The following is a 13,442-nucleotide window of genomic DNA, read 5'->3' as shown; positions in this document are numbered from 1 at the left end:
GGCGGCGGAACGGTTGCCCGCGGGGGGGCCACCGTTGGCCACTGGGCTGGCAGCCCCGGGCGGGGGAGGGGGTGGCTGGGGCTAGGGAAAGGGAGTGTGAACAACACCAACCAACGAGGAGGGAGGAAAGCCCGGTGGGCCTTTTTTACCATTTCACTGTAGCAGAACTCAAAACAAGCTGAAAGGCAATAATGATTTACAGCAGCTTTAAATTGGGGCATAAATGTCCCTGCTGACAGATGTTGGAGAAGAATTTCCTTAGATTTATCACTATGTATCTGTAAAACTTGTCCTCTAGTGGCGAGTATTCTCTAGACAACCTTTCTTTCTTTAAATCGACTGTAATTCCCTAGCTATGAATTCAGACTGAAAAATTCCCTACTTGGAAAAATTAAAATATTTAATCTTATTTTATACACTTAGATTTTTCCCTGGAATGTAAAGGATTTTATAAGGAAAAGCCATTACTCAGTGGTTTCTCAGCTGTAGGATGTTTTGTAAATGTCCCGTGCTGCTGGTGAAAGGGGTGACCCTACCTGCTCCCACCATGCCTGTCCTCTCCCTCTGTTGGCCTCAGGGCTGACTGACCATGTTGCCACCTGGAAGGGAGGGAAAGGAGAGGTTGGCAGTGTTCAGGTTCTCCTTTCAGTTGCTCACTAGGCCACAGTCTGACCCTTCACTGATAATGGCTGCTCCAGCTCTAGGATGGTGTGTCTATTTTATGGAAATATTCTGCTTTCCACATCACCTTCATGGGGTTTGTGTGCTGCTAGCAAGGACACTGGCTATGCTTATGCTGCAGCCTGGAGCCCCTGGCCTGTTAAACTGCACCCCTTATCCCTTCTGCATCACTCATGGGGGTGGAAAACTGGTACTAAGCCATGTTGCCTGGAGTTTGATTTCAGCAGCAGTCATGTGGTGATTAGGCAGACTGCAAGAACAAACATTTGCATTGCAGGAGAGAGAAGAGTTTTAACAACACTTTCAAAAGTAGCAGGGAGGAGTTTTTCCCCTACTTGGCTGTCTTCCTACAGAGAAGCAGCTTCCTTAATATCTGGTGTTTTGTTTATGCAGCTATATATGGACAGTTTAGTCTTAAAACCAGAAGGTAGAAACTTCATTTCCCCTACTGCCCTCTGAGGAACCCTGCCTCTTCAGCAGAGTTAGCCAGGCTAAAAATTTGCTTCCTTCTGTAGCTACTGTTTGCAGACAGCTGAAATGTCTGTCTGTGGCTAACAGCCTTGAGGTGTTACCCCTGGCAGTGACATGAGATAGGTGCTTAAATAATATTATTTCCTTCTTGTGAGCATATACTGCTTTCTTTGCTTTACTTAAGATGAACAGGAACACTGTGCTCCACTGCCTTGTTGCCTGGAACAGCCACCCAGGCAGGTGACAGTGGAGAATGTAACTTGCCCTTTTGTGGGAGCAGCAAGCTGGGGCTGACCTGGACCAAGTTACCTGACCACAACTGTTATATGGGTTCTGTTCATATGCTAAGCTGCTCCAACTGTAAAATAACATATTTTTTTCCCCATCAAGATTAAGTTTTCTGCCACAATTCAGCACAAGTGACCTCCGCTAATGAACTTGTCTTACCTTTGTTTCCACAGGTTTTTTTCTAGCCTCCAGTCCCTACTCTCCTTCAAGCAAGCACGGGAGACACCAGGTATACAGAGGTAAGGGGAGAATTTGCACAAGCAGTAAGGTGTTCTTGCTGCACATCCAAGTCTATTCTGGAAGAAAAATGTACCCTTAGAAAGAAAGCTCACCTTGTAACAGCACAAGAATAACTGACACTGAACACAACGCTTAACACTTTTCATTAATCAGTAACAGCTAAAGTTAACTAATGTCTCCACTACACACTGCAGCACCCCCTGAGGAAAGCCTGGGTCAGGTGTCAGGGCAGGGCTGACCTGTGCTGACCCAGGCTGGGGTGCAGAAACCTAACCCTGAGTATTGTGCAGGGCTCTGCCAGGTGGATACCTCAGGTCCAGGCAGCCTGTCCCCCAGCAAACCCATCATGCTACCTCCTGTAGGTGCTGGAACCCAGCTGCTGGCCAAGTCCCCTTATGGATAGGCAAGGCCCTCTGAATTCATCCCAGTTTTCCCGTATTTGCTGGGTGATGAACACAGAAGTTCAGCTGTACATCTGTACCAACTGTCAGTATAAATCTTACTTTGTTTTTTTTATACTTTGCAAGATTTGTAGAGATTTAACACAGGTTTAGTGTCAAAACACCTTGTTTTTTATTTTCATATCCTTTTTGAATCAGGTTAAGCTGTAAACAATTCCTTTTTCAATCCAATACTGCCAGCTAGAATTACTTCCATTCATGCATCACTGAAAAAAAAAGGGTATTTTTCCTTAAGTATAGATTTTTCTTTTTTAAACAATGTCACTTTATACAGAAACCAATAGCTAGATTCGATGCACCCTGATTTGTTATGTAAACAGATAACCCAAAAAAGCCCAACTTGTTAACAGAACTAATAAGTTGGTTCCTTCATAGAATGGATATTAAAATCTCCTGACTTGAGGTTAACCTGGTCAGGAGTGTAGAGTGTGGCACATAAATCCATCTAGGAGGTGTATAAATTGCACTGTATCTGAATTAACAAAGTTATGCATAATGAAATGCACAGTTTAAATTCATGCTAGAAAGCATTTCTCAATATGAAGTGGCAGCCAAATGGCAACCATAACAGTTAGGTTCTGCACCATCATTTATGGCATTATAGGTAACTATTACATATAGCATACTTTAAAACCCTGAAGGATTGTGTTACTTGAAACATTCTCCAGGCAGTCATTTGGTTTGAAACTTTGGGAGAAAGACTGAAGAGCTTGTCATCTTAGACCAATTATGGTACCTGTAACTTTAATGAAGTAGATCAGATATGATGTGTATTTCACAGTAACAAAGTTGCTTTAATGCCTTTTCTCCAACAGTAAGATTGTGTTAGATGTTTCTGCCCTCAGATCACCATTGTCCTGGTGGTTTTCCCTTTTCTTAAGTTTGGGTAACTACATTGAGCACTTTTCCTGTTTTTTAACTATTCATCAGTCCTTTTAATAAATCTTCGGAGAGTTCCAGCAGTGGGAGTTCAGGGGATGGGATGTCCAGGGGGGGAAGGTTGGGTATTGGAATGTCCTTTGCCTTCCCAGCAGTTGTTGCAAACTTCTGCCAAGTTGCAGCTGAAGAAGCAGTTTCTGAGTGTTGCTGCAGACCCCACAACTCAGACTTCTCAACAAAGTCAGCATCTACATCCAGCTCCTTGTCTACTGGAGATTTTTGGAGTCTGGCTTTTTCTGCTTTTAACTGCTTATTCTCTCTCCTTAATCTCTCATTTTCAGCTACGAGAAATTCTATGTGCCGTTTCAAATCTGCAATTTTGGTTGCCTGCTCTTCTATTATTGTTTTGTCATCTTTTGGAGTTTTACTCCCAATACATGCTTCCACTGGCTCCTTTTTCTTCTGAAGCAGAAATAATAGCGTATCCGGGTCCCTGTCAAAGACACCCTGAATATCCTGTGAATGTTTTTCTGTGGAAGGGCTGTATTTTTGAGTAATGGGAACCAATATGTTTTGATCATCAGAGTCTTCAGCAGATGGCTTATAAGAAGTCTGAAGATGTGCAGCTATTTCCTTGTCAGCATTCTGCTGGGCTTTCAACTTTTCCTCCCTCTTTGCCCTTTTCCACCTCTCCTGGATGAGCAGTAACTGTTTCATGTGACTATCCCTTTGTAATTCCAGTGATAGCTGAGCCTGCATAAGAACAAGATCAAAAACTTTAATTGGTGATTCCCAATCCCACCTGAATATTCTTGCATGTCAAGTTACACACAAGTAAATATTTACATTAACAACATCACAGAATGCCCGAGGGCGAGGGAGGAGCTTCTGTTATTCAGATACTAAATCCAACAAGTGCTCTCTGCTTGTACAGTGCAACAGATGCAGATATGTCACCCAAATTTAGTAAAACTACTGCTATGGTGAGGAGTGAGTTAACACTTGGTCTTTCTGTTTGATTATTTTTAAATCACTGCCTAGGCTACAGTACCTCTGAGTGGTGGCACCAGGAGTTTAAGTGACCAACACCAAGAAGGGATTCACTTGGCACCCACAGCCACACTTCAGCTACATCACACAAACTATTTGTGTGCTTCTATGGTGGTAACTATGTATATATCTTTCTAACACATAATTAATATTTTAATAGCACCCAACACAGAAAAAACTCACAGGAACCACCTGGGTAAGAGGCTACCATTTTTCTACGAGAATGACCCTTTGGAGGAAAGACAGATGCCTGATCTCCAAGGGTTATTTGCTTTGATAATACTGACTAAACTCAAAGCCTGCTGCTATGAAAGTGCTGAGCAGTCTGCACTGCTACATTCACAGACAGATTTGTGCAGTGACTAGGGAAAGGTGTAGGGCTGTTCTAAAGACCCCCCAGTCAGGATGAATAAAACCAAAATTACAGACTACAGATGAGATGCTCGGCTTTGTGTCTCAGCAGAACAGCCCAAGTGCATCACAGCAAAACTTAAATATGAAACTAGTTTTATCACCTACTTGAAGCCTTGCAGACTAGATAGCATTGTCGGAGAACACTTAGATGGGTTAGTAGTTTGCTTGTCCCTGCTCCCTGTAAACTTGGAACAACTCTCAAGGAAAGCTAGCTTCACGGCACTCCTGAAACTCCTGGTGCATTTGCTGTGGCTCAGAAAACTATGCAGAAGATAACGCCCAAAAGAGGTGTGACCAGTCAGGGCACAATTTGACACACAGGCACACAGCAGAGCTATGTCTTATTCTGGCATCTGCTGCACTTGGTTCTCACCTGCTCTGACTGGGTCAGTTTCATAGCGTCTGTAAGGTATGCTGCAAAAGAGATAATGGATAAACACTTTAGGACAGGGTAACAAAAACCTCAGCATTTCCATAAAAGCTAAGAAAAGGCTTTAGACCTTTCATATTCTGAATCCCCACATAAAAGGAGCAGTCCAGAGGCACAGTAATTACCAAGTTACAGTGGCTGGAAACATCTGCTGTCTTCCTAAATTCTGAAAAAATTACTGTAAAATCATGTAATACATGCTTACACCCCTCCCATGGCATCCTCTTGGCTCAAGTTGTTCCAATTTGTTTTTCAGAGAAGGACAGCAGCCATATCCAGAAAGATTCAAAACAACTCTCTTGTGAAGGGAAGAAACACAGCTAAGGACCAGACTTCTAACATACACACATCTTAATACAAGACATGGTAAGTATAATCCTCTCACCCATGGCACACAAGTATTATGAATCATAGAATCATAGAATCCTACGGGCTGGAAGAGACCTCGAAAGATGATCTAGTTCAACCCCCCCTGCCAGAGCAGGGTCACCTAGAGTACATCACATAGGAACGCACCCAGGTGGGTTTTGAATGTCTCCAGTGAAGGAGACTCCACAACCTCCCTGGGCAGCCTGTTCCAGTGCTCTGTCACTCTCACAGTAAAAAAAGTTTTTTGGATATTCACCTTGAACCTCCTATGCTCCAATTTGAATCCATACTTTTTAGTTATTTTCTTCATTAAGAGGTATACTCCATAGTTTCCCACTTATTTCATCAGCTTCCCCCCCCCAAACCAGAAAACATGCTGGCTTGGAGACACAGGAGCACTTTAGGCATATCTTGCTAGGGCTAAAAATCACAAGGTATAAGAAAGTCTTAACCAAATTTGGAAGGATGCAAGATAATGACATAGAATCATCACCAGAAGAAAAAAATCCAGTGCATTTCTGGGTTTTGTCTTGGTGTGTGAAGTGAAGGAAACCAAAAAGAAAAGCCTGCATATTGGAATGTAAGCACTAACCCTCACTGCCCTGGCTATTTATAAATACCAAAGAAAATATATTTTTTTCTAGTATGTATGAATGGCAAGTGAGCGTGCCTGGTATGGAGGTTATGATGTTTGGAGTAGCCACTTATTTTGTCTCCATCCAAGCCTTGTCACTGGAAATGTCCCACTTGTTGCACCAAGTAAGACTGCCCCTTTCTTCTTCTGCCAAGCAGTTGCCTCACTCTCAGGCAGCTGACAGGCTCCAAAACAAATAATTAGGCATGATTATTTAAATAGACAGGTAAATGCACAAAGTCTCACTCAGGACAGGCTGTCAATCACAATCATCACAAGCACAATAACAGTGTTTATTTTGAGTCAAGAACTGCCTTCATAGTGATAACCACCCAAACTGAAACAACTTTAGAAACATCTAACTTGATCTGCTCATATTAGAAAAGTGTCCAAAAGGGTGCTTGATCTGAACTGCTGCAAAACAAATTCATGTTTTAAGAATAAAAAACTTTGCAAATAACTAGGTATTCTATGAAGGATGCAAATCTAGAAACTGATTTTAAGATCTGCAATGTGACAAATACCTACTCACCAGCAGCTTTTTTGTGACAAGAAATTGCTTCTTCATATTTCCCTGCTGCCAACAAACGGTCTGCTTTTCTGCTCTGCTGGTGAGCCTTGAAATAAGAAGAGCACTGCATCAACGAGGGTTAATGTTTTAAAATTAATCAGCACATCTCAGAAACCTGTATAATTCCAACTCTCCAGCTTTTAGGCTCAGACCTCCCACTCCCTTCTAAGCTTTAGAATTTGCTTTCTTCTTTAATATTACAAGAATCTGTACTATACAGGTAAGAACCCAAGGTTTGTTAACACAGCAAAGATGGCATGTACACAACAAAATCCTTCTGAAGATGTTCCTCAGAAAGCCCATGTTCTCCTTTATAAGCAGGTATTTACTGTAGTCACGTAAAAAGACCTAAGAAGTTATGAGAATCTCTAAGTATTTAGGACCAATTTACCTGGCAGAATGCAAGATATTTGAATTGTGGTACAACTTGCAGCTGTTTTCACATTTTCTACTGCTCCATGCCCAAGAGGCTTTGCCTCTTGGGTGAAGAACTTGCAAAAGATCCTAAGCTTTTTCTTTGCAGCTTACACCCATTAATGGAAGCAGCACAACCACAGCTCAAGATATCAAAGACATGTAGTTGCCGTACAACTGTTAAGTCTACACTAGTACTTGTAAGCCACTAATGTAAACCATTAAGGTAGACTAAGGATATCGCTGGCAGCAACTAATGCAAGTATTTGCATATGCTCAGTGAGAAATAGTATTGCATAACCAGCACTGCAACATTCATGAAAGCAAGTCCTTTTCTCATTACTACAAGACATGAATTTTATGGTCCTTCCTCCAAGCTGTGCAATGGTAAAGGCTTCAATTGCCTTCAATTAACACAGACTATTAATGACTGCTTCGTTACATGTTGAGTCTGAAGTAAACAGACATCAGGTTCCAGGCACTGACTCTGTGAAACAACACAAGACACTTAGGAATCTGAAGAAACTGTTTGTCTGTTTCTTTCTTTAAGGTTATTGTTTCTCAAGAAAGCCAAACCCAAACAGAGCTGAAATCTGCCTCTGTAATTCTGTCTCTGACCCATAAAAATTCTCTATTCCCACCTTCACCCACATGAAGGCATAGAACACATGCTGTTTGGTGAAGGTAAGTCACCAAATCACTTTAACCATGTTCCAGGATCAACACAAAAATAAGCACATTTGTCCATATCCTAAGAAGTTAGAACAGCTGGTTCCCTAAAGGCCTTATGGAATTACACTTTTCTCTGTCTCCTGCAGCCTTGGTGGAAGCATTAAAGGTCAAGTAATCCAAACAGGACAGTAACATGATTCTATCAGGACTAATATGATACTTATACTAACATCAATTTAATAAATAAGTTCCAAAATGCAGGTCAATTTCTTCATCATCTTTGTCCTCCAAACTGACTTGTCACCTACAGTGTTACAGTAGGTTCAGTTTTCTACCAGTATTTTAACAGCTCTGACACCACAGAAGAGAAAGACTTCTACAGAAAATGCTCTTTTTGGCAACAGCTGTTTTAAAGCAATCTCTAGCAGTTATATCACTGCATTTAGATATTTGGCTTTTCTAAAACTGATTTCATATGCTAATATGGTTTGTTCCTTAAAAAAACCCACAAATTCTTGATTCTTCACAACAAATATTATGGTTATATTCTTCGTCTTCACCTTCACCCAAGCCTCAGAGCACTGTCATCATTCCCTGTTTCTTCTGCCCTAAGGTTAAATAATTTCACAGGAGGAAGTGTTTTTCTATTGGAAAATCACCTGTTTTATGGCCTTTTTCTACATACTCCTACAAATGACATATGCCAGAAAGATAAACTTATTTCCCACAGGAATGAACAAATAGTATGAGCTCATATAGAACCATCTCCTCCATTATTCATGGCAACTTATCCAGTAGCAAATCAGGTGTCATGGACATAAAAACTCCTGAGCTAGCTCCATGCAAAACAATTTTTCAATAACTTAGTATTGATACAGCTGCTTCTGCAAAATGCATGGGCAGGTCTAAAAGGCCTGGGAGAGAGGAAACTTGGTAGTTAGAGACAGAAGAGCTAAGAAAGCAATTCAACAAGCCTCGGGCCTGGTTCCATTTATTGGTTTTTACATTTAAGAATTTTATTCTGATTGTTTTCAAAGGTTATTTTCATATGTTTTAAACTACTGGAGCATGATCTTACTGAAATCACTTAGGCATATTAAGACCATCTGAGGACAGTCAGTTGCTATTTGATTGAGCAATTAAATTATTTCCATTCTCAATTAACGCCCAGTGAAGCTGAGGGAGTCTGAAGAAGTTGGGCTAGACTCCTTTGATTAAAAGATCAAAATGCCTTTCCTTCTGTTACATCCAAATATATATGGCAGGCCATCTTACTCTCATGCAGAGCAACAGACTTCCCCAGTGGAAACAACAGGAAGAGAAGAAGACAACTTCCCCAGTGGAAACAACAGGAAGAGAAGACGAGATACCAGCTTCAGCACAGCCTTGTGTGAGAAAGCTAGGTGTTATGCAGTCAGTCATGGCAGAGGAATTCCTTACTTTGTATGTTTTTCTGCCAGCTCGACAAGGAAGTATTTGCTCATTTATTCCACCCTGTGAGTGCTAGTTCCAGTTGGCTGTTTCTGGAAGAACCAAGGGATTTCTCCCATTTTCATGGTAGATTATTCATTGCCAGCAGTTTGAAGAAATTAGTGGTGCTGTTTCCTAGCAGCAAGTGATGAAGCTGCAGCACAAGTACTTGGATGCTTAGTAGCTGTGTATCATGGATAAACTTCTACATCTTGTCTAGCCTACTGGTTTATTCTTAGTGTTCAGTTACACTTAACCACACAGTGTCAAATCATAGTTTGCAAATCTATTTTGAACTCGGAGTGGCCTGCATCTCGTTATAAAACTGGCAGTGGGAAAATTGGCCCTTTATCATAAAGTGAAAAAAATCATTCTCAAGTTTATATCCAGTCTGCTGTCATTTCAGAGGAAGGTTTACACCAATAATTCTGAAGCTGCTATGCAGGACTGCTTTGAGTTTCGTCCTACTGCTGTGACAATTACAGAAACAGCTGCTGCATAGCTGCAGTGGGTTTATATAGCTCAGTTCTTTCCTTTTCCAGTTGCAGTGCGGGAAATAAATGTAGGATGTGGTGTAAGAATAGTTGTAACTGATTAACAAGCTATGTAATTGAAGGGGGGAATCAGGCTGACAACCACTTCCAGATGTCTCTCCCAGTCCAGACGAGCAGGAATTCCCAGTAGGCAAATGCACAGGTGTAACAACTTGACTCTCCTAAGAGGAAGCAGGTGGGAGTGAAGGATGACCAAGCTAAAAAGTTTCCTCACTGTGCTCCAACAGATCTGGTTCTTAAGGGACTTGTGCTTGCCTTATTGTGTTGCTTGAACCACTCTGGATCAACTACAGAAGCAGGTAAGCTAGACAGCTTTCCTCAAACTTTCTAACTGCATCTGAGATGTTAAGAGATGCATTTGTAAGCTTGCATTGCTTTTCCAGAGAAATGCTCCTACTTGATTTTCTGCCCAACGAGCACAAATCCTTGAAAATGTAATCTCCGAGCAACAGAAAAAAAAAAATTAAACAACCTCTAAAACAGCCATGTAGGTCTCTTCACCTAGACCTTTCTTTAGTAGGCCAAAAATTAACACTCAGCTTCTTTTTTCCCCAATATAAACCAGTCAGTGCTGTGACTGCAGCCTGCCAGAAATGAAGCCACCAGGCCCATTTGCCAGATCTCTTTTTACTCCCTGAAAATTAAAAAATAAATATATAAATGCTAGTTTTCTTGCTAGAGGCAGTTCTCCATTACAATTTAAAGGTTTACCACCATGTGATCCTAGCTTAGGTTGAGGAATAAAAAACCGAAACAGCTGCTTTTCCATATGATTCCAGTTGATAGTTATTATAGATGGTAACAGGAAAAAAACCTGCTCAATCCTACAATATTTTTTAAAGGTAGAATTAGTACTACTCATTTTCAAATAGGGTAAGTCTACTACCTTCTCCTAAGAGCAGTAATTTGCAGCAGTCCTGTAGCTGAGACAGCTTTGTGTATGTTTTGTTTTCCTTTGTTCCTTAATGGGAATAGCTCTTCACTGGACAAAGCCTTGCACAAGGTATTAAGCTTATAGCCTTCCCTGTTCATTGTAAGGGACTCTCTAGAAAGTGATCTATTTTAATATGATTAGGAAGCACAGATTACACTGCCTTACTAACAAAGTTTAAAATGAAGGTGGGAAACCCCAGCTGCTAAAATGATGGGGCCTGAGGAAAGCTAACTGCATAGCTGTTCTAATGTAGCAGTTTGTAAATGTTTTAAGTGAAACCACTGTTTGCTGCTAACATCATCTGTTTTACGCTATGGACTGTGGATACCAGTTATCTTTGCCAGAAAAGATCAATACCTATGTTCTCTTACTGCTGGAAGCAATGATGAAGGGGTTTTTTTGTTGGTGTTTTGTTTTTTTTTTTCCTGTGGGTTTTTTTTGTTCGTTTTTTTTTTGGGGGGGGGGGTTTGAGAGATGAGGGATGCATTTAGAGATTTGTTTCCTTAAGGATGCAGGGCTGTTTTTCTAAGAATGTATTTTGGAGAAAGGAAGAGTTAGAAAGTGCACATTCAATTGCTTCCATATTGTACAGAAGAGTGCAAAGTGTCTTCTGTGTGGATGTTTACAACAGCAGGCCACAAAGGGTGGGATGAGGGGGTGCTCCACTGTTTCCTTTGCCCACAAACACCATGTCAGTGCTTATAACTACAGAAGTCTCCTTTCAACCCATTCTTACCAGGAAATAGTGACCTTAGAAAGGTTTGAATGTGTATGTCTGCATATGCATTGAAAAAAATGGAATAAAGAGAGAATGCAACAAGAAAACTTGACCTGAGAGGTTCAAGAGTAAACTATGGCCATCCATTTTTTTTAATAAAAAAAAAGTGCAATAATGATGAATAAAACTCAGGTGACTATGGAAAAAGCTTGTATTTCCAGGCAGTTACACTCAAAGCTAGTATAACAGAGTTGTACTGTAACTTATGCTAAATAATGCAAATATACTTGACACTAAGCCTAAAGAAAAAGTAATGTAGCTTTATCAACATAAGCAAGACCTCTTAAAAATACTCCTTCTATAGATAGAGTTGGCTCAAAAATAAAAAAAAAAATGGCAGAAGCAATTGTGGCTGCTCAACCAAAACTACTAGCCACATGAGAGCTCAATTTTCTGTCACAAGTGCACAGCAAGGCTGACAAAACAATGACTCAACTGTACATGAGAGGTTAATGTGACTATAGAGCAAAACAAGTACATGAAACACTCATGAGGATGTATTCTCAGTAGCAACAGGCTCCTTACTCACTTTGTATTGGGCTGTGAAGATGGGAATAGTATTAGAATTTAAATACATGAGCAGACATGCAACTGGTAATTTAGCCAACCAACATTAATTCACTGATTAGCTCTAATTGACTATGCGTGTGTTCCCAACCTATTCCAAAGTTGATATAAAATGGTTGATCTCGGTTCATCACCATGCAAATGCAATTGAAAGATCTGGAACGAAACCAAATTGCATTCACTGCTCAGGTGAGGTTGAGTCTTCAAAATCCCCCACGGGCATGGCTGCAACTCTTTTCCTGATCACCTGCAACTTCATTAACGTGTGGTATTCTTTTACCTATCACATAGTCAAATCAACCTCATTCTCTTCCTTTTCATTTACTATGATAAAAGCACTAAATGCTTCAACTTGCTTGTCAGAGCCATTTTGTTTATGTATACCTACAGTTCTCAGCTGCTTTGGATATGTGTTTCTTGTCCTCAAATATGTTGCTGCAGCTGGTACCACACAGTCTTGCTAACTGGAGGTTATAAGCTAAATGAGAGCAGTTCCACTGCCCTGATAATAAACAAAAACAATCTGGGCTCCTATATGTAGAGCTAAACCACATGAGTCAAGCTGTTACAGTAACTGAGCTACCCCTCAGCAGGGACAACTGACTCATCACAACAAATGGTCCAGTAAACAAACTATTCCAGGAGCAACAATTTCAAGGAAGTGGGGCAGAAAGGTTTCAGCCATGACCTCAATCTGCTGCCTCCCCACACATCTGAGACAGCTTCATCTGGGTCTCTAAACTGTTAGGCACACTTACTCAAGCTGAACTGACGGCCTGACAACGTGCACTTCATGCCAGCGTGAGGCAGCAGAAAGGCACTGCTGGTAGGTACCCAAACAGCACAGACACCAGGTAGGAAATAATGCTTCTGTCAACCACCAGGAGCTTAGCTAATTACGTTGTTGACTAAGAGCCACTGCAAGTTGTTAGATGTGCAACACAGAGTGGTTTTGTGCATATGACTGAATACAACATTGGTGATCTGGCTGTTCAGCTGAGGGTCTGATCCCCTCCAGGCACTTCACTCAGGCAGATGTGCTGCTGCCTCTGTGGGTTCACACCTTACATTTCCCCTAGCTGAAATGAAAGGCACCACAGAGATCATGTTGTTACTGAGAAAACCTAGACAAGGTTTCCACCACTGTGGTTAAAACAGATTTTGAATTAGGCATGTTTATATAATGATACTTGCACTTTCATTACGTAAAAGCTTGTTTTCTCAAGTTTGAGTTCAGAACTGAGTGCATCTGCCTCTCTCTTTTTTTTCCATTTTAGATTGGAAGAGCAAGTATAGCAGCTTTCAGGTCAAGCTTTATTTAAAAAAATAATAATAATAAAAAAATAATTGGAGTCAGTGGATGTTTCTGTAGATTAACATAATATTCTTGTTTTTCCAATCAAAATAACAGACGTGTAGGCTCACATTAAGTCTCAGACAAATTGGCCCATATGGATTAAATCCTTTGGTCTCTGGTAAACTTTCACAAGTGCTTTCTATTTTCATCTCCTGCTCTACCACATTGCATATTTATTCTGCTTGGTATTTTGCCCTCATGTGGATGT

General features: G+C 40.8%; 1 protein-coding gene across 1 annotated transcript; it reads right to left on the bottom strand.

Annotated features, from left to right (window-relative positions):
• Nucleotides 1–2,240: 2,240 nt before the first annotated feature.
• NRBF2 (nuclear receptor binding factor 2) lies at nt 2,241–6,485 on the bottom strand. Its single transcript, XM_009994843.1, has 2 exons — nt 6,450–6,485; nt 2,241–3,773 (listed from the first exon to the last, which is right to left on the bottom strand). The coding sequence occupies exons 1-2, from the start codon at nt 6,483–6,485 to the stop codon at nt 3,057–3,059; spliced, it is 753 nt and encodes a 250-aa protein (XP_009993145.1). The 3' UTR covers nt 2,241–3,056.
• Between the last annotated feature and the right edge of the window lie 6,957 nt (nt 6,486–13,442).

Source organism: Chaetura pelagica, unplaced genomic scaffold (assembly GCF_000747805.2).
Source record: "Chaetura pelagica isolate M959 unplaced genomic scaffold, ChaPel_1.0 scaffold112, whole genome shotgun sequence".
Taxonomy (NCBI): Eukaryota; Metazoa; Chordata; class Aves; order Apodiformes; family Apodidae; genus Chaetura; species Chaetura pelagica.
Note: the sequence above shows the minus strand (reverse complement) of the source record. Positions and strands in the feature narration are given on the sequence as shown.